The sequence below is a fragment of the Apteryx mantelli genome, unplaced genomic scaffold (genome assembly GCF_036417845.1).
Source record: "Apteryx mantelli isolate bAptMan1 unplaced genomic scaffold, bAptMan1.hap1 HAP1_SCAFFOLD_34, whole genome shotgun sequence".
In the NCBI taxonomy this organism is placed as follows: domain Eukaryota; kingdom Metazoa; phylum Chordata; class Aves; order Apterygiformes; family Apterygidae; genus Apteryx; species Apteryx mantelli.
In genome coordinates, this window is record NW_027118693.1 from 4,101,695 (window position 1) to 4,125,258 (window position 23,564).

The 23,564-nt window shown below is 53.3% G+C and overlaps 1 protein-coding gene and 1 non-coding gene across 2 annotated transcripts; one reads left to right on the forward strand and one right to left on the reverse strand.

The window, feature by feature from the left end:
* Positions 1–2,350: 2,350 nt before the first annotated feature.
* Positions 2,351–3,160, forward strand: LOC136996344 (olfactory receptor 6J1-like; the record flags this gene model as incomplete). Its single annotated transcript, XM_067317273.1, has 1 exon — positions 2,351–3,160. A coding segment is annotated over one exon (810 nt), but the record flags the coding sequence as incomplete, so codon positions are not given.
* Positions 3,161–10,743: 7,583 nt separating this feature from the next.
* On the reverse strand, positions 10,744–10,815 carry TRNAA-CGC (transfer RNA alanine (anticodon CGC)). The gene has a single exon. It is a non-coding gene; the product is annotated as a tRNA-Ala (tRNA).
* Between the last annotated feature and the right edge of the window lie 12,749 nt (positions 10,816–23,564).

Below are 23,564 nucleotides of genomic sequence, written 5' to 3' on the forward strand. Positions count from 1 at the left end.
CTCAGGGAAAGGGAAAGCCTTGCTCAGTGCCACCACGGATGAGATTGCTCTCACTGAACTTAGGTGAACAATTCAGAGGTCAGAAGAGAGGTGCCTAGTCCTAACTTAGATGCATTAAGATGGTAAGAGAGGTCTACATTATGTTGGCAGTTATAATTCTGAACTCTCAGGTTCACACTTCCTTTTGGAGGGGTAGAAGATAGTCAGGTGGCCCTTAGGAACCAATGTCTCACCCCTGAAGAGCTCCCAGAGGTCTGCAATGAAGATGCCTACATGTCAGTCTGTCACTCCAGCCTCCCTCTGCCCTTAGAGAGGAGGAATCTGTTCCTCTCCTCCCCTTTAGAAATCCATTTTGTGAAAAGTTGAATCATGTCCTAAACTCCACTGACTAACCTAAGGCAACCTAAGGTGTCTACCTCTTGAACATTTAAAATCTATCCTTTCGATGTCCAACATTAGAAAGACAAGGCAGGGAGTGTGACAGTAGCTCCACAGAAGCTGCTTTCACAGATTACATTTCTTGATAGCACTTTTAAAGATTTGGTGTTTCTCTCTCTTAGGCTGCCTCACAAAATGGATCTACAGTTCTGCAGGGATTAGGTCACCTGGGTACCAGCTATCATTTTAATTAATGTCCTGTCACCCTCTCAGACCGACTCTGCTGAGGAGCATCTCAGGAAAGCACAGGGGACCGTGATTCTTCAGGGAATGCCAAAGGACTTTGGGTGGTTTTACTTGAAAGGAAAAAAAAAATCAGAGCTTACTTCTGTCTGGCAGCACAGTGCATCAGAACAAACGGCATTAGCAGCTGACTCAAAGAGGCTCTGCAAGAACCTTGAAATGAGACATGCCAGATTGTTCTCTCAAGGTTGCGGGAGGAGAGGGAAGGAGATGATGGTCTGCAGAAATTCTGCTGGCCTTCTATTTCCCCTTGATAGTGTTTCCTGCACATAGATTAATGTAAGTAACTGCTTTGCTGCATTTCACCTCATTTTTCTTTGATTCTTATTGTTGTTGTTGTTGAGTTCCTAGACTGCCTGCCTGCCTGCCTGCCTGTGATTGTCCCCCTTTGCCTGTGATATTTCTCAGGCAATGAGACCTTGCTGATCAGTCTGCGTCTATGTGCCTGGGTCTCTGCCCCTTCTTCTGCTTTAGCTTGTTGGCCAGGTCCAGCTAAGCAGCACAGAGTAGTCCTGTTCTCTCTTTTGGGCTTATACAAGTTCTGTGAGCAAAAGCGGCAGGATGGAAAGGAGGTGGTCTACATAGGGGTAGATTGTCCTGAGAGGACTGCATAGAGAATTCAACATCTTCAAGAGCTCGGGTAATGAATTCAGGACCGACTCCACATCAAACCAAGCTTCGTTTTTTCCAGTGTTCACAGAAAAAAAAAAAAAGTCTTTTGGGTTTCTGTTTGTTATTTATTTGTTTTACAAGATAGGGCGCTTATTTTTTTTTATGCCCAACTGATGAAATCCCCTACTTATCTTTTTATCTCCTAGGATTTTCTTTTTTTTCTTTCTCTCTCCTTTGTATTACTTGTATTACTTTTTTATTTTTCCTTCTGATGGCCAGCATGTTTTATCAAAACCATTTCTCAGCAAGAAAGATTGCTGCAACTGAAGAAAAATCTGGTTACAAAGATTTCTGCTCTATAGGGAATAGTTCAAGCTTGGACGGAAAGACCACAGTTTGAATCATAGAATATATGTCTTCCCTCTTTTTGGCTTTGTCCCTCCTATTACCTTTATTTCCCAGTGGCCTCCTCCTTTATCACCATCCTCTTTCTGCTTTCTCTCCATTCCTTACCTAAACAAAAAGTTAATGTCGCTTTAAAGAGATGTTTTTATCTTTCTCCAGGATGGATTTTCTCTCATCCTAAAATACAGATTTAAGATAGACTAGAGAAAGAATGACTGAGAAATGTCTATTTTTTTCTCCATTGGCTATAAAAGGACACTTGAGTAAGGAGCTCAAATGCAAAAACTTACATGTTGTTAATAATGAATTCCTACTCTAACGTAGAAACTAAGTTTGTTGTTACTGTTTGAAATGGTGTCTCCTTACTATATGGTGTTTCTCCATGCCTCTCCTATCTTCTCTGTTTTCCTTACAGACTTTTTGTGAGTGTCCCCATGTATCTCTTCTATTATACTTCTACATTTCTCTACCTGTCTCCACTTCCTCTAACCTTCTGAGGAATCGTTTCCTCCACTCACCATCTTCTCTTACGCACCGCAGCTCAGTTGCAGATATGTTGAACCATACGACTGTCACAGAGTTCCTTCTCTTGGGCTTCCCCTCCCTCCACCATCAGGAGTACCTAATAGCAAACACTTTCCTGGCTTCCTACCTGGTGATCTTAGTTGGAAACCTGCTGATCATTGCCCTCATTCTTTCTGACCGAGACCTCCACAGACCTATGTACTTTTTCCTCTGCAACCTTTCCTCTTTGGAGATCTTCATCACTACATGCATCATACCCAAAACAGTAGCAAGCCTGTTGATGGGCAACAAAGCCATCTCCTACCCAGCTTGTTTAACTCAGTGCTACTTCTACTCCCTCTTGGGCAACATTGAGTTTGTTCTTCTGGCTGTCATGTCCTACGACCGTTATGTGGCCATATGCTACCCTCTTCAGTACCCCATGCTCATGAACAGCCAGTTTTGTGTTCAGCTCCTGTTGGGGTCATGGACTGCAGGCTTCCTGTCCACCATTGTCCCCACTGTCCTAGTTGCCAGGCTGCCCTTCTGCAATGACAATCATATTGACCACTTCTTCTGTGACAGCATGCTTTTGATCAAGTTGTCCTGTGCAGACACACAGACTGTGGAACTGATAAGTTTCATGACTGCTTCCATCATCATCTTCGGCTCACTGGTCATGACAGCAATGTCCTACCTATACATCATTAACACCATCCTTAGGTTGCCCTCAGCTTCATCGCGGAACAAGGCATTTTCTACATGCTCCTCTCACTTCACTTTTGTCATCTTGGGCTATGGTAGCTGCATCTTCCAGTATGTGCTGCCTTCAAGTCACCACACTTCCTATTACAAAATGGTGGCCCTGATCAGCACAATGGTAGCTCCTCTGATGAGCCCCTTTATTTTCAGCCTGAGGAACGAGCAGATGAAGAAGGCTCTCAAGGTGGGCTTGAAGAGAAGTGTGATAATCTCCAGAAAATGTTTTTCCTTCTGAGGAGAGATTTTGTATGTGGAAGGAAAACAGAGGGGGGATGGAACAAATGATTAGGATTCATTTGCTGAAATTACACCTTTCTTTCTTAGCAGTGTGGAGTTTCATGAAATCACACCAGTTTCTCTCCTGAAACATATCACCATGATAAGACCTAATCCTCAGATAGGGAAGCCTTTCAAATGGTCTAAAAGCACTTTACAAACCCTGGTGAATACCCTGGTGATGGTGTTTTCTAAGTGTGGAAACTGAGACAGAAAGCAACAAGCTGAGGAGTCCCTCCTTCCTTGGCACACCAAAGTCTCAAGATGGTTCACCTTCCTCCAGTTTGGATGCAGCTTCTCCTTCTCACACAATCTGGTTTGCCTGTTTATTTTGGTGACAGAGCTTTGTTGAGCCTTTTTGCCTTTAGAAAGAGACAGAAAACAGGTAGAACAAATAAAAAGGAGAACAACAATGGCTTTATTTCTCTGCTAAGTGGCACTTGCTTCTCCCCATTAACCTCCTGGTAAGGACAAGAACAGAGACAAAATAAAGTCTAAATTACCCACCTAACATCAGCTCTCTTTTAAGCTGCAACTAAATCCAGAATATTGGTCAGTAATTTAATTGTTGAGTAACAATGCAATTGTCCACAGGTCAAGCTTAATGAAATAAATGCCCAATCCTTATGACACAATGCTGTCAGAGCCAATACTTCAGCTAATAGAACAGCCTCACGCAGTGGAATAGTTTGGTCCACATATAAACATTTGTAACTTAAATGCCCTAAGCTGAGGGCATTGCCCACCCTCCTGTGATAGTCTAGAGGATTATATCATCTCCTCTTATGCTAGTTGTCCATAGTACTTCAGAGGAAGTATACTGAGCATAGGAGGCTCATCTGTTTAATAGGAAATGCCAGATGCACTGAACCACATGCTGGGTAATGTGTTATAATTTGTGCAAGTGAGGGACTTTAGATCAGTGAGGTGCAGCCTCTGCAGCCACAAGGATTAGATCTAGACCTTAAGTTCTCTCCAACCCCTTCACCAAACAAAAGCAAACAAAAAATTCCTTTTCTCTAATCCTTGTCATGGTATTGCCATTTTATAATTTTCATGGATTCATTTTCACTCACGATTTGCAAGACAAATATCTTGTTTTGGAATGAGAATCAAAAGCAGTATTTGTTTATCCATTTTAAATAAAAATATGACATTATCATTCTATCTGAGAGATTTTTATTATTTAAATCACTCACTCTCAATAGTACAGAAACACAAGATGGATGAGTTTAGTCTTAAATGCCTAGCATGGAAAGTTTGAAGGTAGTTAGTTGGATGACTCCCATCCCCTTTAAGTTGGCAAAGAATCCCACCAAGACATCTTCAGTGAAGAGACTTTGAAATCACAGATAGTACTTTAACTTAGTTATCTTAGGCATCTTATTGTGAAAAATCCCCCTCAAAGTCACTCTGGCACTAATGGCTCTGATATTTCTGGATAGAAAGCTACAGTTTGACTATCTGTGGGAGCGCCACACCTCTGGTTACAGCACAGAAATAACAGAACCTCACTGTTTGCCCACTGCTGCCTCTACACCAATATCTTAGGTGCTTGCTTTGCTCTGATGGCCTGACCTCCAGACTGTTCACTTTATTTACACCAGGGAAAAGTCCAGGTGCAGTTGTGGGATAGTTCATTCAGGAATTTGCTTCTTCCATTGAAGGAACAGGTCACTCCAAGAGCTGCCCCTTGCAAGGGGTACAAACAAGACTGTGCTGGGTGTTGCTTCCTCTGCTCTGTGCAGAAGTCGAACTGTATTTTATGCCCTAAGGCATGCAGCACATATCCTCACTGCCACACTACAAAACAAAACAAAGCACGCATTTTGTCAGCGGTGATCAACAGCCCTCACTTGATTTCATGTACCTTGAATGGAGGAAATGCACACAAAAATGACATGCCTGTGTCTCTGGGCTGCAGGGGCACTACGTGGGCCAGCAGACACCCAGGAGACCCAAAAGTTAAGCAATATGAGCAGCATGGCCTGACGACCAGGGTCTGCTTCCTGTGATGGATGTGCACAGTAAATAACAGACTTTCTTCTGTGGATAAAGGCCCCCTAAATAGCTATCCACCTCCTTGATACCTGAGCTGGATAAATAATGGATTTTTTTTTAATAGGTGAATTGAAAATGAAATAAGTAAATTAAAAAAAAAAAGGTGGACTTTGAGGACTTTGCTAAATGAACACAGAAATATTCTAGTCCACTGCAAAGCCTTTCTTAGATCTAAAATGTTACGTTCCTTCTGAAAGTACTGACAACAGAAGTTGTATACACCCCAGCCAGCGAGAGGGTGGCCCTGAAGCTCTTGTGTTGCCAACTCCTGTAAAGGCATCAGTACCATGCTCCATGAATGTGACAGGAGAAAGTAAGTGCCCAAAGTAAGTTTCTAAGATCTGCATGAGAGAACGTAGGCCAGAAATCATTTGCATTCCATTACTTTCTTTCCAAAAGACTCTGCCCATGCTGCCATCCAACAGAGTAGGTCTTCTTTCCGCACAAAACTTTCAAACATTTTTGCTTCCTTCTAACAGAAATATGATGATATTCCTCTTTAGTTTCATCCTAAATTATAAACCAGCTCAAGTGAGATAAATAATTTTCTACAGCTGTCTATTCCTGTTCCCAGGTATAAAGGGAGGCCAAGTGATTAACACAAACTAAGACAGCTCAACTCTTATGTGTGCAAAGGCCACCCTACCAGACTTCTGCTAAGTCACTGTTTTCACAGAGGGACTCCATATGACCTTTTGATAATGCACCCTACAAGCTTGAAAAGAGAGGGGGAGAATCACCTCCCTCAACCTGCTGGCAACACTCTTCCTGATGCACCCCAGGATACCATTGGCCTTCTTGGCCACAAGGGCACATTGCTGCCTCATGATTAACTTGGTGTCCACCAGCACTCCCAGGTCCTTCTCTGCAGAGCTGCTTTCCAGCAGGTCAGCCCCCAACCTGTACTGGTGACTGGGGTTATTCCTCCGCAGGTGCAGGACCCTGCACTTGCCTTTGTTGAACTTCAGGAGGTTCCTCTCTGCCCACCTCTCCAGCCTGTCCAGGTCTCTCTGAATGGCAGCACAGCCCTCTGGTGTATCCGCCACTCCTCCCAGTTTTGTATCATCAGCAAACTTGCTGAGGGTGACTCTGTCCCTTCATGCAGGTCATTGATGAAGAAGTTGAACAAGACTGGACCCAGTACTGACCCCTGGGGGACACCGCTAGCTACAGGCCTCCAACTAGACTCTGTGCCACTGATCACAACTCTCTGAGCTCTGCCATTCAGCCAGGTCTCAATCCACCTCACTGTCCACTCATCTAACCCACACTTCCTGAGCTTGTCTATGAGGATGCTATGGGAGACAGTGTCAAAAGCCTTGCTGAAGTCAAGGGAGACAACATCCACTGCTCTCCCCTCATCTACCCAGCCAGTCATTCCATCATAGAAGGCTATCAGATTGGTTAGGCAGGATTTCCCTTTGGTGAAGCCATGCTGACTACTCCTGATCACCTTCTTTTCCTCCACATGCTTGGAGATGGCCTCCAGGATGAGCTGCTCCATCACCTTTCCAGGGATGGAGGTGAGGCTGACTGGCCTGCAGTTGCCTGGGTCCTCCTTCTTGCCCTTTTTGAAGACTGGGGTGACATTGGCTTTCTTCCAGTCTTCAGGCACCTCTGCTGTTCTCCATGACCTTTCAAAGATGATGGAGAGTGGCTTAGCAATAATGTCCGCCAGCTCCCTCAGCACTCGTGAGTGCATCCCATCAGGGTCCATGGATTTGTGGGTGTCAAGTTTGCTTAAATGGTCTCTAACCCACTCTTCCTCGAACAAGGGAAAGTCTTCCTTCCTCCAGACTTTCTCTCTTGCCTCCAGGCTCTGGGCTTCCTGAGGGCTGGCCTGAGCAGTAAAGTCTGAAGCAAAGGCAGCATTCAGTAACTCTGCCTTCTCTGCATCCTTCGTCACCAGGGCACCCACCCCATTCAGCAAAGGGCCCACATTTTCCCTAGTCTTCCTCTTGCTACTGATGTATTTGAAGAAGCCCTTCTTGCTGTCCTTGACATCTCTCGCCAGATTTAATTCCAAACGGGTGATTTGTTGCCAGGGTGAAGAGTGGAGCTGTCGCATGATGTGGAGAGAGTCTTGCCAGGAGATGAAAGCCATTTGCAGAAGACTGTTCTGTGTGGAGTGATCACAGCGTAATCGAAGGACGTGCGAGTGGCCCAGGTGAGCTTTTCCTCTGTGAAGGTTTGCACTTTTCAGCTCCCTTGTGACTCAGTCCCAGATAGGGCAGCAGCAGGCAGGTCAATGCCATTTGTGCTTGTGAGGTGAGTTGTGCGTCTGAAACTGGTAGGCCAACAGCATGCATGTAGCTTTGGTGATGCTGGTGAGGTCTCTTGTGTCTGCATGCCTCATAAAGGGGGAGCAGGGCCTTTGCTGCTGTTGGTGCATTTGTGGTCAGTTGTGCATCGGTATGTGACAGGCGATCAGCATGGACATTGCTGCTGTTTGTGCTTGTTGAGGTCAATTGTGCCTTAGTCCCAAAGAGGCCAGGAGCAGATATCTGGCTTCATGGCTGCCTGTGAGGGCACTTGAGCCTGAGCACCTGACAATCCAGCTTGCTGCATATTGCTGCTGCTTGTGTTTGTGGAGTCATTCAGCCTCAGTATCTGCTAGGCCACTAGGAGCCTCATTGCTCCTTTTTTGTATTTGTGAGGTGACTTCTGTTGAGTGCCTGATAGGCCAGTGCTGGTGCTGTGGGTGCAGTTTGTGGTTGTGATGTCACTTGTGGCTCAGTGCCTGATAGGCCAGTGCTTGTCCTGTGGGTGCAGTTTGTGGTTGTGATGTCACTTGTGGCTCAGTGCCTGATAGGCCAGTGCTGGTGATGTGGGTGCAGGTTGTGGTTGTGATGTCACTTGTGGCTCAGTGCCTGATAGGCCAGTGCTGGTGCTGTGGGTGCAGTTTGTGGTTGTGATGTCACTTGTGGCTCAGTGCCTGATAGGCCAGTGCTGGTGCTGTGGGTGCAGGTTGTGGTTGTGATGTCACTTGTGGCTCAGTGCCTGATAGGCCAGTGCTGGTGCTGTGGGTGCAGTTTGTGGTTGTGATGTCACTTGTGGCTCAATGCCTGATAGGCCAGTGCTGCTGATGTGGGTGGAGTTTGTGTTTGTGATGTCACTTGTGGCTGAGTGCCTGATAGGCCAGTGCTGGTCCTGGGGGTGCAGTTTGTGTTTGTGATGTCACTTGTGGCTCAGTGCCTGATACGCCCGTGCTGGTCACATGGCTGCAGTTTGTGTTTGTGATGTCACTTGTGTCTCAGTGCCTGATAGGCCAGTGCTGGTGCTGTGGCTGCAGGTTGTGTTTGTGATGTCACTTGTGTCTGAGTGCCTGATAGGCCAGTGCTGGTTGTGTGGGTGCAGTTTGTGGTTGTGATGTCACTTGTGGCTCACTGCCTGATAGGCCAGTGCTAGTCTTGTGGCAGCTGTTTGTGGTTGTGAGGTCACTTGTGTCTCAGTGCCTCATAGGCCAGTGCTGGTGCTGTGGGTGGAGTTTGTGGTTGTGATGTCACTTGTGTCTCAGTGCCTCATAGGCCAGTGCTGGTCCTGTGGGTGCAGTTTGTGTTTGTGATGTCACTTGTGGCTCAGTGCCTGATAGGCCAGTGCTGGTGCTGTGGTTGGTGTTTGTGTTTGTGAGGTCACTGTGGGAACAAGAGAGTATTCAAGGAGAAAGCTAAGGGGGCACAAGGGAAAAACATTATGTGGTAGCCAAAGCTCACCACCCTTTTGCAACATGAGTAACGAACTAGCTGGTGAAGGACAGACAGTTTGTTCCAGCTGCACAGCGGCGGAGAGAGCTGTATGGAGGTATCATGGTCTGCCCCTGACCACAAAGGGTTGCATCCCAAAAAATTATTGCTGCTCACAGACTAACTGTTGACCTATAGTGCCCCTAGCCTCATTATCCCTGCTTACCATATTAAAAAACATGCCCTTTGCTGCATAATGATATGTAAATAAGGGCGGCATACCCCCAACAACTGCGCAAATGGCAATCTGGCCAATGAAGTATGTCTGCTGGACTTCCACATCCCACCTTCAGCAACTATAAAACAGAGGATAGCTCACTAAAGTTTTTGGAAGGGAAGAAAATTGAACCGCCGACCTGTTCGCCGGAGATTGCTGACGAGCGAGCCTCCTTCTCCCTCCCCCAAACAGGGTCGCCTCTTTGGTAAGACTTGTGCCTCCGACAAACGTTGGACGTTACCTGGGAAAATATATTATTATTGAAAGCGCTTAATTGTTAGTTTGAGCTCATAGAAAGAAAATTTGTAGCAGCAAGTGCATTTATCAACGGCAATTCCGAACCTGTTGTATCTGTCGCTTTAATAAAATCTTATTCTTTTTACTTTGCGAAACTGTCTCAGGGAAAGTCCTCAAACAGGGGGGCTCTGGCAGGCAAATGTAAATTACAAAGATTCTTTTTACTTTGCGAAACTGACCCAGGGAAAGTCCTCAAACAGGGGGGCTCTGGCAGGCAAACGTAAATTGTAAAGATAAGGAAGGGCCTTCCGTCCCTCCCTTTCACGCGACACCAGCTTTACCCGTCTCCGCCTCTCCCCTCTTCAGGAGCTCTCCTCTCTCCTGGGGGCTTTCTCCTGCCCTTGATGACCTCACATGCCTGCCCACCTGCTGCTGGCCAATCACTGCTGTGAAAGGAGACACCTCACAACCAAAGCCACCAATGTCACCTTCACCTGTCCCTCCCTCTCCCCTCCTCCCAAGCTCTCCTTGCTGCTGGGCAGCCTCTGTGATGCTCTTGATGACCTCATAATGCTTCCCCGCCCACTGCTGGCCAATCGGGTAAGTGTAACGGAAGTGACCTCACAACCAACACACCAGCCATTGTGCTTTCACCTGCCTCTCCTGCTCCAGCTCCCGCTCCCACATGCCCAGCTGCTGAATCAGCTCCCACCGCTTGCGGTGACCCCAGTGGCTGCTCGCCTGCTGCTGGGACAGGAGCGATTCACCAGCGATGTCCTAGCAGTGACCTCCACCTGCCCCCTCTCCCCTCCTGTGGTGAGATGTCTCTGATGTGCCTGATGCCCTCGCAGCACCTGCCTGCCCAGGACAATCCTGCTGCTGCAGCTAAAATAACCTCCCAGCCAGCATCCAGTCCTGTCGTCTTTAGGAATGCTACACCCTCTTGTCTCCCAGGGCTCTGGCCTCTCCTGAGAAGCACTTGATGACCTCACAACTCCTGTCTGTTTGCCTCCTGCTGGCCAAGCAGGCTGCTTCAGGCAACAGTAGTGACATAATGGTGTCATTTCACCTGGGCAGGCTGTCTGATGCTCTGGCTGGGCTCTTCCCACATGGGAAGCTCCACTTCCCACATGACACCCTGTCAGAGGGCAAGCCTACACTTTCTGGAGAGGAGCAATGCACCCTTTTCCCAGCTCTCAGCCCTGCTGGGACAGGGGGGAATGGAGATTCAGAAAAAAGCCCCCCTGGAGATGCTGGGGATTGAACCCAGGACCTCCTGCATGCGAAGCAGGCGCTCTTCCACTGAGCTACATCCCCTTACAAATTGCTGGGGAAAGGGGAATGGGGGATGGTACGGGGGGCACTCTCATCCCATGACATATCCATGACGAGCACAGCCCTGTTGCGCCCTGCTGCCCCGAGAGCCTCAGCAGAAAGCAGCATTCAAACCCTCCTGCTGGGCCGCAGGCTGGCATGGGGGAAGCTGGGATTGCCTCTCAGCTGGGACTGGTGCTGGACCAGGGCTGCACCACGAAGCGCTGCCCCTTCAACATCTCTGCAGTCAATGGGGGCAGGAGGAGGCTCTTGCTGCAGGTGCTGCTCCCACGCTCTGGCCCTCCCAGGGCGGGTCGATGGAGAGGAGCAAATCCCTTCCCTGAGTCACCTCTGCCACCCTGTGCAGCACTCCTGTGTGCGTCACACCTGTCCCCGACGTCAGCATCAGGAGTGAGTGGGGTGAGGAACATGCCCTCCCCAGGGTGATGTTCCCACAGCTCCGATTGCCCCCCAGGGTGTGCGACGGAGGGGCCACGGGAGCAGGCAGAGCTGGTCGTGGGCAGGGAGCTGCTCGCAGCCCCTCACCTGGACACCAGGCCTCTCCCCACACCACTCTGCCCACTAGCATCTGTCGGTGGGCAAAGGGCAGCGTCCCCTTCTCTGGGGCTGGTGACGTGGCTGGGCTCAGGGACGTTCCCATTCCCACAGCACCAGGGACTGTCCTGACACTGTAGCTCCGGTGTCAGGACAGTCCCTGGTGCTGTGGGAATGGGAACGTCCCTGAGCCCAGCCACGTCCCCAGCCCCAGAGAAGGTCTCTCTGCAGGGCAGAACAGACAGCATTCACTAAACCCTGATTTATTCTATTTTAGCCCTAGTAAAGTGTTTGTCTTATGCTTGGTGGTGTCTCTGTGGCACAGCAGGGAGCGCATTTGGCTGTTTAACTGAAAGGTTGGTGGTTCAAGCCCACCCAGGGATGGTGCCCTCGTGGTGGGGTGCCGCCTGAGGGGGTTGTGCTGCCCGGCACCCCAGGTTTTGCCCCCAGTCCCCATGAACTAGTGGAGAAAAACCTGCTCTGACTCCGGCTGGTGAATTGCTCAGGGAAGGACCTGTCTCCTGAACCAGGGCTGCTGTGAACAGAGGGGTCCTCGCTGGCGGGGCTGGTGCCACTGACCTTCCTGTTCACACCTGTGTGTGTGCAGAGATGGGTCTTGCAGAGGGGAGTTGCACTGGGAGGGAACAGGGAGGGGGAGAGGGGCATCGACAGTGTTAGGATCACCACCAAGCATGAGACACACACTTTACTATGGCTAAAATAGAATAAATCAGGGTTTAGTGAATGCTGTCTGTTCTGCCCTGTGTCATCCTCCAAAGAAGAGAGGAAAGGGAAACAGGAACAGGCACAAAGGAATCCCAAACGCTTTCCCAAAGCATCTCCTGGTTTTGTCTTCACCAGCCCCTTGATGTGCTGGGAACCTCCCTGCGCCCCACCCCCACCCCGCTCACAGCGAATGCTCTTTTCCGCTCCCAGGAACTGACCTGGGAAACCCAGAGGGAAAAGGGAAAATTGTGCTGTGAGCTGGTACTGAGGGGATAGAGAACACAAAAGCAAAGCCTGTGTGCAATGTTCAGGAGATGTAGGAGAAAAAAAAGTAAATGTGGAAAGCAAAACTGACTGCCAGGCTCTAATCTGGGGCTGTTGTGAAGTCACAGTTTTACAGGCAGGCAGGTTTCACCCTCCCTGCTGGACCCCAGGGGAGTCGCTGCATTTCTGCCCTGTCTTGTGCCCTTTCAGCAGGAAGGAGCAGATGCAGAGGGATGTTCATTGGGGTCCCAGACAGATCCCTCCGTGCTCTTTCGCTCCCTCATCAGAGCCTGCTGTTTCCTTCCCTTTTACACCTCTGATTCCAAACACCAGAACCAGGAAATCTTTGGGCAATTAGTCACAACCAGGGCTTCAACATTTTGTAGGAAACAGCTCCCTGAAGTCCCTGCTCCATGGGCAGCTGCTTAAACAGCCTCCTGCCTGCGACTCACGTTCAGCGCTCATCCCTCTACAGGTGCTGGGCCAGGATGCCAAGGACAGCCCCCCACTGTGCACTGTGCTCGTCTCTTGCAGTGCAAATCCCCTCTTTTCCCACAAATCCGGTCTTTCTCCTCTCAGGCCTACTGCCCTTGGGAGGGACAGCACCAGGCTGAGATTTGCACTCAGCAGCGACACAGCTCCATGCAGGTTCCTCGCAGGAATGGATCTTGACCTGGAATGGCCTGCACTTCCCTCTGCTTAGCAGCACCACAGTGGTTTGTGCTATGCACTGCTGACTGCTCCAAAGAGCAGGCCCCAAAGATCAGAAACGCTGGGCGCCTGGTTGCTAAAAGCCCCCAAAGTGAGACATGCAGGGATGAAGTGAAAGCCTGTACCTGCCTGGCCAGTGCGAGCTTTCCAGTATTCACCAAAGAGCATGCAGGTAGCTAAGATAGCTCAGGGGATCAGGAGATGGCAGCAAACCCATCAGCAGAAACAGGGCTGCTTCAAGCTCAGTTCATTCCTCATTCTCCAGGAGGCCTTTGCAGGGAGGAAAGGGACGGATGTCCAGCTGGTGAGCATTGCCTGGGCTGGGATGCTGAGAGGGCCCTGGGACAGCCCGTCTGCTCCCCCTTCACTCCGTGGAGCAAACTGGCTCTACAGCTGCACACCTCTGGGAGCTGCATTATTCCCATGTTTGCTTTTCTGAGAGTTTCTTTGAAGTATTCATCAGCTAGTCTGAGATTTCATCTGGAAAATGCATCTCCATTAAGAAGATCCCAGAAAAGCCCGACTCTCCTGACTATTGCCCAAGCTGGGAGAAAGGCTGGGAGTGCAGCAGCAGAGGCAGCGAACAGAGACAGAGCAGTTCTTGCAGCAGTTTCCAGGCTTCTGGGCACTTCTGGAGGCTTGTTGCTGTTGCTCCTTAGGATTTGCTTCTGGAGGATTTCACCTCCTTCAAAAACTCCTCTGCAGCTCCATGACTGGAAAGACCCTGGGCACAGAGACAGGCTCTGCCTGTCCTGCAGGCTGCCTCCCAGCAGGCGAGGGGCAGAGCCCTTGGCCGTCACCACACTTCCTCGTCCTCCTCTGCCTCTGAGCAGGACATGGCCTGGGTCCAGACAGGGCCCCGCTTATGGCCCCAGCACAGGCTGCTCCCTGCAAAGGGTGAAACCCCGACGTTCCCAGCACGGAGCTGATGCCAAAGCAGCATCCAGAGCCCAGCCGGCCCCAGAGCCATCAGCCCTCCCCGGCCTAGTTGCGGGGCCCTGAGCAGGGCTGCTCACCCTGCCCCACTGACCCCCACGCTCCCCTTTCCCCCCATGCCTTTCCCACCACTGGCCTTTGCAGTTGTGTGTGCCTGGTCTGCCCACTTGCCTTCAGCACAGTCACGGCTGCACTGGAAGCCCATGAAAATCCCACTGCTCCTGCCCTCGAGCTGGCATCCACCCCACACCTGGAGCCTGGCCAGGCAAAAAGGTATCACCTGTCCAGTGCCCTGGCCATGCAGCCGAGGGCAGGGGTCTTCACCCCAATTTCCCTGCTCCTCCCCCTGCTCCCAGCACATCTGGAGTGGGCTGAGGTGGGGCTGGCACCACCAGGGTGGGTTGGGAGAGGGCAGCTCCCCTCTGGCACGCTGGGGCTGGGGATGAGGCTGGGGCTGGGCACAGCTTTTCCCTGGGGAGCTCCATGGGGAGCCGCTCCGGGGGATCCTCCAGCTCTGCCCTGGCAGCAGCACCAGCGCTCAGGGTGCCGGGGGGAAGTGCAGAGAGGGTGGAAGGGGGCCGGGCTGGCCTGGGGGAGCATCGAGACCTTGTCCGTGCACGCAGGGATGGAGTGAGGAAAGGCAGAGCTCAGGTGGAGCTGGAAGCAGCGAGGGAAGGGGAGGGCAAGGAGAAGGCCTCCTGCCAGTGCAGCCACAGCAAAGGGCAGGCAGCTAAGGAAAATGTGGGCCTGCTGCTGAGTGGGGCAGGGCCCTAGTGACCTTGGGCATGGAAAGGGCTGGGGTATTAAATGCCCTTCTTGTCGCAGCTTTCCCAGGGAAGCTCTGCCTGAGGCCTCCCAGCAGAGTCTGGCGGGTCCAAGCACCCGGCCCCCACCGAGTGCAGGCTGTTCCCCACATGGGGGTCAGCAGAAAGCTGTGCTCCGGGATCTGCTGGGGTCTGGTGCAGAAGAGAGGCCACGCAAGGCTGCCCTTTTCCCCTCCATTGGGTTAGGGAGACCTGCAGGAGGACAGAGCTGGCCATGCACCACCCCACAGCTGCGGTGAGCAGCCAGCACTGGAAAGGGGTGATGTGAGGGTCTGGTGTGGGACGATGGCCCTGGGGCAGCTTCCCCAGTGTCTCCATGCAACTGGGCTGGGCTCTTCCCTTCTGCACCCTCTGTGTCCTCATGCCTTTCCCAGGAGACCTGCATTTGCCCTGCCAGCACACTGCTGTGTGCTCCCACACTGCCCGTTCACACACAGGAGCTGAATGGCAGCATTTTTCCTCCCCCACGGCTGTGTGTGCCTGTGCCAGGCTGAGGTATTTGGGGTGCACCTCTCAGGGGAAGGTAGCAGGTGGGGGAGGCTGCAAGAGATGCTGAGGATGCAGCGCAGTGGGTTCTGGGGTTGGGGGCATTGTCTGCACCTGAGGAGCACCTCAGAGAGGCCATGACTTATAGATACCATCCAAAGCCACTGCCTCCACCAGCTTAGACATGTAGCTGGGTGAGAGGTGAAGCCGCTCTAGGTTTCTATGTGAGATTGCTCTTTTGCAAAGATTGTGATGTTTCCAAGAGGAAAACCACTGCTGCACCAAACTGCGCTCCCAGGGAATGTGTTCCAGGAGGCCTGTGAGGAGAATTTCCTCCTCCAGGCATGCTGCAAATAGGAAAATGCCCTCCAGGCTCAAACACCTACAGGTATCTGCTACATGGAGACTTCCCCTTTGCAACCATCTGTGCTATTTACAGCTACTTTCACAGGGGCTGATGTCTCCAAATGATGAGGGCTTGTTTTCTTTGGATTTCTTTGCATACCACAGGCTGGATCACGCAGTCTCCTTCAGTCTCAGGTCAGAGGGGGTGTTCCCCAAATCCCCATTGCAGGTGGGGAAGCCTCAAAGGGCTGGGGATGCCTGGCTGGAGAGCAGCTCTGCAGCAAAGGCCCTGGGAGCCCTGGTGGACAAGGCAAGCAGGAGTCCCCAATGTGCCTGGGTAGCAAGGGCCACCACTGCTGCCTGGGTTGCATTAGCAAGAGTGCAGCTGGCAGGGTGAGGGACAGGGTTGCTCCCCTCTGCTGTGCACTGGGCTCTGGGCCCATTCTGGAGATTCCCCACTACCAGACAGGCACACTGATAGGCACCACACCAGCAAGCGTGGGACTCAGGATGGTGCAGCCCATAGAAGAGGGGTTTGCTCTGGGGTGCTCCCCAAGAGATTAGCAACCCCAGGAGCACCATGGCCAGAGTCACCACACTGTGGGATTGCTGGAGCCCTCCAATGACCACATAAGAGCTGAGTGAACCTAGTCAGCAAGGGAGAAGTGACACCGCAGATTCACACTATAAGCATCTAGGTAGTGTGCAATTTTGCACTGGGTTATCTGTTGAACATCCATACTGATGGGACACCCCTGATGCCAACTGCCAGGGAGACCCTGAACCATCTCGGGGCAGCTTGAGCGTGGTGAGAACAGTCTGGGGAAACCTACACCGGAGGGGTGGCCCATAAGGACAAGGAAAGGGTGAGAACGGTAATTGTACTGTGCATTTGAGAATGGTCATCGTACCGTGCATCCATGGCTTAACCATAGAGCTCTGATATTCTATTCTCTTTTTAGGTCTTTACTATACTTTTTAGCTTTGTTGTACTTGCAGATTGACTGGTGTTAATTGTTTAGAGTTGTCCAGTGTCTGTCATATGTCTAGAACTGCTCAGCTGCCTAAAGAGAGGGTGTTGAGAGGATGGAGCCAGAGTCTTCCCAGAGGTGCCCAGGGACAAAACAAGAGGCAGCAGCACCAGCTGCAGCAACGGAAATTCCCATCTGAGAGAAGACAAAATTTCCCAGGCATTATTAGTGTGGCCAAGTGCTGGAATGAATACCCTATGTCATGGGGGAATCCTTCCTTGCACATGGTCAATCCTTGACATCGCAAGCAGGCCCAGAGACACCTGAGCTAGTCAGCTCCACTCTGAGCAGGAGGTTCGACCAGACATCTCCAGAAATCCCTTCCCACCTAAGCTAGCCTGTGACACATCAGACTGGTTTTCTATCCTGCTCCGTCTGCCTTCATTGCCATTCTCTGCACACGAGGATTTCTGTCACCATTCACCTGAGGATCACCAAGGATTGCTGGGGAAAAAAAGCTTCAGCAACTTTTATTCAAAGCAGGAGGCAGCATGGACTCTGCTCCAAGCTGAAGGCCTTCAGCATGATGCCTTGCAGCTCTCTTGCTCTCCCTCTTTGTGCTGTGCACCTAGAGGTGCAGCCCCAACCTCAGGGTGCCTGTCTGGCACCTGCATCCTCGTAGAGTCCCTCTCCCTGCTGTGCAACACAGCCGCAAGGGAAAGCTCTGCACAGAGCCCGCAGCGCTCTCCTGAGGAGCGACGGCCGTCGCCTGGGAGCTGGGCTGTCCGGGAGGGCAGCGATGCCTGTGGGGAGAAGGAGAGCTGTGAGCGAGAGCCTGTGCGGGCTTGATCCCTGCCCCTGCTGAGGCCGGGCTGACCGTGGCTGGGGCACAGCGACTCTCTCCAGTGCCTCTGAAGGAGGGAGGGAGGCAGGGCTGCGCACCCCTGGCCTCGCTGGGGTTCACACCATCCCCAGGAAACTCTCAGCTCAGCCGTGCTGGAGACATACCTGTGTTGACCTCTGCCGTCTCAGTGGAGGACAGGCGTGGACTTCCAGCACCTCTGTGCTCAGAGGCAACCTGCATGGAGAAAGAAATCCAGCCTGTTTGTATGCAGTCAGCTTGCGACGACTGGAGTAATGCTACCAAAAGCCCCGACATCCCAGGGGAGGGGACCTGCAGCTGGCACGCCAATGGGACAGTGCTCATCATATGGACATCACAGTGGTGCCGGGCTGGAGGCCATGGCAGGCTGATGGAGCCAGCTGGGTGCATGGCAGAAGGGGTCTTGCTGGCTGGTTGTGTGATGTGTCTGGTGCTGGGCTGCCCCTTCCCTCCTTGCTCTGTAGCTGTGCCCAGGGCAGACACCAGGGCAGGGGGTGGAGGGGACATGAGGCCTTGTGCACAGGGTATGGTCACCTCAGGCAGGCTGAAAGGCAGAGGCCTGGCCATGTCACCCATGGGACACAATGCAGGGGGCAAAGGGCTGAGGGTGAGAGCTTGGCACCGTGGGCAGGTGGGGTTGGTGGCCCCTGGGAGGGGGCAGCTCTCCTCACCCACTGTGCACACCCCCAGGCTCACGCATCCGGCTCTGTTTGGTGGTGAGCGCTGACCCTGCACTCCTGTCTCACCTGGTGCCGAGGGCCTCTGGCCAAGGGAGAAGCCTCCAGGCTGGCTCCCAGGGGCGCTGGTGGGGCGAGAGGCACACTGCCGGGGTCACTGGCTGCCCCTCTGGTAGCTGCTCTGGCGGTGCTGGGGGGCGAGCGGGGCAGGGGGCTCTTGGCAGCAGCTCCCAACTCTGCCTCCTTGCTTGACACAATGTCCTCTTGGATCTTAGAAATGCAGGAGGTCTCCACTTTTAAAACCTCTTCATCCTGTGCTTCTTCTTCAGACAGGTCCACTTCTTCACTGTGCATCCCTTCGGACACTCTCTTCCCTGCTCCCTGCTCTGGCTCCTTCTTGAGGACGTGGGCTGTCGGCCGCTCCAGCAGCTCCTCTTCAGTTCTCACATCCCTGAAGAGCTCCAGGCGTGTGACATCTGGTTTCTGCAAGTCAGGGAATGAGGTTCTTCTTAAGACTTGCAATGAGAGAGGGAGAGGTGTGAAGGGAGAGGTTTTTTGAGAGCCAGCTGGGGCCACCCACCTCCCACTTGGTGCCACACAAGGCAGAGCAGCAGGCAGTGAGTTGGGTGTTGGGGCAGGAGTCCAGGCCTCGTGTCTGCCACATAGGCTGCCAGTAATGCTGCTCGCCCTCTCCCTGGGGCCTGGGACAGCCACTGGGCATCGAGAAGACTTGCAAGCATGCGTGTGGGCTTTAGCACTCAACACTGTGCTTCTCCCTTTTCTTCTTGGCACTCTTGCACTTTCCCCTTTTGCAGGCAGACTCAGGCCCAACGGCAACACTGTGAATGCAATGACGGCCTGGGAGTGAGAAGGACCTTTTGCTAAGGTGCTTCTGTGCAAACTGCAGCAGATGCCTGTGGCTTTGCATGTCCTTCGGGGTCCATACCCACCACAGGAATCCCCAGCAGCTGCCTGTGTGTGTTTGAGACCATTGGTTTTCAGGATGCTGTTGCGGTATTTTAGTGCCTGCCTGCTCTGGGGTCAGCTACTGCAAGTGCTTCTGCAGTTGAATTTCACCAACCCTCCCAAGCTGGCCTGTCCCCATTTAGGGTGTTTCCCCCAGTCTCTGCAATGGGACCTGTTGGCCCAGGAGTTGGGCAGTGCTGAGCAGAGCTGGGCTGGGAGGATTCAGCTGGTGCCAGGAGCCAGGAGCTGGGGAGCCGCGCAGCCCCACTGGGGACCCTGCAGCAGCCGGTGCTGGGCACAAGGACACATGTGACATCGGGGCTGTCGCAGCTCAGCGGGGTGGCTGGCACCAGGCACAGGGGAGGTGACAAGGAAAAAGGGTCCCTAAAACCAATGCTGGGAGATGACACCTTTTCCTCACCCACCCTGCCCCACACCGTCCTTCACACTCACCTCCTTTGCTTTGGGAGCGGGTCGCGCAGATGTGGCGAGGGAGAAAGGCTTCCTCTTGCTCTCACGTGCCTCAGACCTGCTCTCTCTTGGGCTGTCGTCCTTGCCCAGAAGAGGGGCTTTCTGGAGTTGCAGGAAGCTCAGCCCCGTGCGCACCATCCAGTTGTTGCTGAGCCCCTCCAGAGACTCTGCATTCCCCAAGAGGATTCTCAGATGCTCGGACACAAGATTGGGGTTTATGCGCAGGGGCTGGCTTCGAATGTGGGGGACGATGTTCAAACCTGGCTGTCGTGAGCTCTTCCCTGCCCAGATCCCCAGCCCGGCCCCCACACCTGGGGCAGCTGGGGCAACGGCCCCGCCGGCAGCGCTGGGGCCCCCGGGGGTGGTGGGCACTGCTGTGGGGTGGTCGCTAGCAGGCCCTGCTCGCTGGCACCTGGAGAGCTCCTCAGCGAGTGCTGCTGCCTCAGGCACGCGTCTCTCGAAGCACGTTTCATCCCTGCCAGTGTCTTGGTGGGATCTGCTCTGCAGCAAGACGTCCCCATCCGTGGTGTCAGCCACAGGGCGCGTGGTTTTGTCAGGCTCTGTGGTCTGGTCCTGGCCTCTGCTTGCTGACGCGTCTGGGCTGTCTGTGTGTGCCGACGGCCCCTGCGCCACAGCCGTGCTGAGCTCCAATGCACCTTCACCCCTGTCTGGCTGTGATGGCTGCCCACCGGGTCCTGGACTTGCACCTCCAGCACGGCTCCAGGCTGCCACCAGCAGCTGCCAGACTGAGTCCTGCAGGGCTTCGGCAGGTGGTGCGGGGCCGTGCAGGACAGGTCCCCGGCTCTCAGCCCTCCCTGCCATGCCCAGGTCTTGGAGGATGCCTTGAGGAAGGCCTGCAGACTCCCTGGGAGAAGGCGTTGTGGACTGGCGTTGGCCCATTTCACTGTTGTCTGCTCTCCTCCCTTCCAGTGTTGGCAATAGTTTTCCTATTATGTCCCTCACCAAGGAAATATTCTCAGCATTGAAGTCGCTGGTGGGAAAAAGGGACACAAGTTTCTCTGAAAGTGTTTTGATGAGCAGGGAGGAGAGGGAGAGGTTGCTGGCTTCGGGCAGTGAAGGCTTGGAGTGGCCGCAGGGCTCTGCAAGGTCCTGGTGCATTTCCTCCACTGTGCTGTCGTCTGCACCAGGCGGCTGGGGTGATGGTTCTGCAGGGGTGCAGGCCTGGAGCCAGGCCCCAGAGATCCCCCTCAGCACCAGCCTGGCTGCAGCCTCGCACAGAGCTCTGCACACGCTTTGCAAGTACAGCTGCCCAAACTGCACCAGCAGCTGTGCACACACCGACTGCACCATGCTCTGAGCATCGCTGTCTGCACCCAAGCACTCCTCACAGAGGGGAGCTGGACCTTGCCCTTGAGACAGCTCTGTCATGATGCTGCTTCTGAATTTCTCAGCAGGGGACACTTGCCGTTCAGGAGGCTGCTGCTCTCTTCTTTGGCATGCTGAGAAGTCACTTAGCAGAGAGTCATTGCCGTGTGCTGCTGTGTCCAAGGGTTGTGCCTCGGCCCGCTGGGCACAGGTGTCTTTGGAAGCTGGCAGCAACCTGCTCCTTAGCTCATTGCATGTTTCCTCAAAAAGCTCATCCAAATCAACCCCAGCTGGCGCCTGTGGCAGCCTTGGCAGTGTTGGGCAGGTTGCCCAGGGTTTGCCCTGCTCCTCATATGCTGGCCCACCTTGGTTCTCCTCTTTAGACACCGCCTGGGCTCCTGGGGAGGAGCAGGATTGCCCGGAAAGCTGCTGGTTAATTGGGGGAAGAGTTCTCCTCTTTACGGGTCCTTGCAACCGCCGTGGTTTTCCCAGTGCTTGTCTGGAAGACCGAGGCCTGACTGCACGTGTGGAGCAGATACGTTCTTCAGTTCCTCTGGTCAGGGCACAAACATCCCTCCTGCATAGTTGAAGGGAAGTTGAAGCAAGATGAGAGGGTTCTTGTTCTTCCACTGGCAAACCAAGAGATGGAATCTCTTCTGCAACTAGCCCCCTGTTTCTCAGAGGCTCTGCCTGGAATTCCTGAGGGGCCCGTGCTCTAGTAAAAGCCCTGCAGGACAGTTTCTCCCTGCGCTCCGGAGGAGCCTTCTTTATAATGCAGACGGAGGCTCCCAGACATTCCGCCCTCGCCAGAACATCTTGGACAGTGTCCTCCGCCATCTGGGTGACCATTGCATTGTCGGTGGTGAGGTCATCCACGAGGCCTTGGCGTTTCAGTGCCTTTAGAAGCACACCTTCTCTAGGAGCAGGGTTTCTGAGGTGTGGAAAGCTTTCCTTGCCAGCTGGACGTCGTTTTGGTTTGACCTCTGCTGTGGATGGGTGTTTATAAGAGGCTTGGCTGAAAGGATGCATCTCTGCTCTGGAGCGCTCCATGGGAAACTCTGGCTTGAGTCGTGCCCTTAAACCTTCCTTTGGCAAACTGGGAAGGTGTGTGGGGCAAAACTGTGGGGCCGGTGGGGCTTCTCCCATGGGAGTCCTCTGCATGGGTCGCTTCATTGGGGCTGAGAGGACGACCCCGTGGGTACTCTGTGAGGGGAATCTCCCAGGCTCCTCACAGCTGCTGAAGACAGGCGTTGAGCGTGCCGATGCTTGTGCACTTGCTCTCGACATCTCTGCGTACTCGCAGGCAAGTGGGTGTAAGATCCCTCTAATCTGCCTCAAAAACGCGGTCATGATGTTCTCAATTTCCCTGTTCCTTTCTTCCAGCCTGTCCCTCTGCAAGAGAAGCAAACAGGGAAGGCCAAGTGAGCCTGCTCCTTCCCTCCCTGCTCTCCATCCATCCCACCTGGCAAACATCCTCCATCCCTGACACCAGCCTCGATGGCTGCGCTCTCCCATGAATGTGTCTGCTACCCTGCTCCAGTCAGGCAGGGAGAGGACTCATAATGGCAGGGCAAGTGATGGGCACAGGAGGCTTTCTCAGAGGCCCCAAAGGATGCCCTGGCAGACTGCTGGGCCTGGCTGTGGTCCCAATGGGCCAAGGGAGGATTCCTTCTGGGATCCTGGAGAAGCTGCCTCTTGGTTTCCATGGGGCAGGCGAGGAGGTGAATGGGCTTGATGGGGCCATCCCAAGGGCATGCAGCTGTGTTTCTGAGGCCAGCGCGGGGTTCTGATGCTGAGTGGAGGGTGGTGAGAGCAGAGACAGGCAGGGGCTGGCTGACTGTGGGCTTTGGGGGGCCTTCTTTGGGGGAAAGGGCCTGCAAAGAGGCAGGAGGATTTGGGGAAGCTGAGAAGCGCTATGAGATCCTTGGAGAAGCCAAGCAAGAAGCAGCTATGGGAATACTGTGCTCTTCAAGGCCAGTTCACGCTGGCAGCAGAGCCTGGGGAAGAGCCCCTCTATTGCTGAGCTGGAGGCCAGAGAGCCAGGAGCCACAGCACTGTCCTGATGGCAGTGGGAGCTGCAGGTGCTCCCAGGCCCTGGGAGCTGGGCTGCCTCCTTGCCTGCTGAGGGATGGGAAACCAAACCTGGGCTCTGAGGGTTGCACACTCTGGTCCCCATGTGTGCTTGAAGAGGGGGCAAATGATTTTCACGTAAGCCACGGGTTTGAAGCGTGAACTCCCCATGCAGAGCAGGCAGCCAGCCTGCAAGGGGGCAGAGACCTCCTGGCCTCTCCAGGCACCTCCTGTCTGGTTATCAGCAGGTCGGAGGAGTCTGGAGGAGGCTTTACCACTGTCTCTGTTCAGCCATTTACCTTTTGTCTCTTCTTCCCAGAGGCCCGAGAGCTCCTTGGGCGGGGGAGCGAAGGCAGCCCATCCCGGTGGGACGAAGCCCTGACCCGGCTGCGCTGCATCGCTGCCAGCATCTGCCTGTGGCCCAGCTGTGGGGAGACAGAGGGTCGGGATGCAGGCAGTTGTGTTTGCAGACGCAGCCCCTGAAGGGCAGGAGACCCTGGCTCTGTTTCTAAGGCAAGAACACGGCTGCCACAGCCAGGCT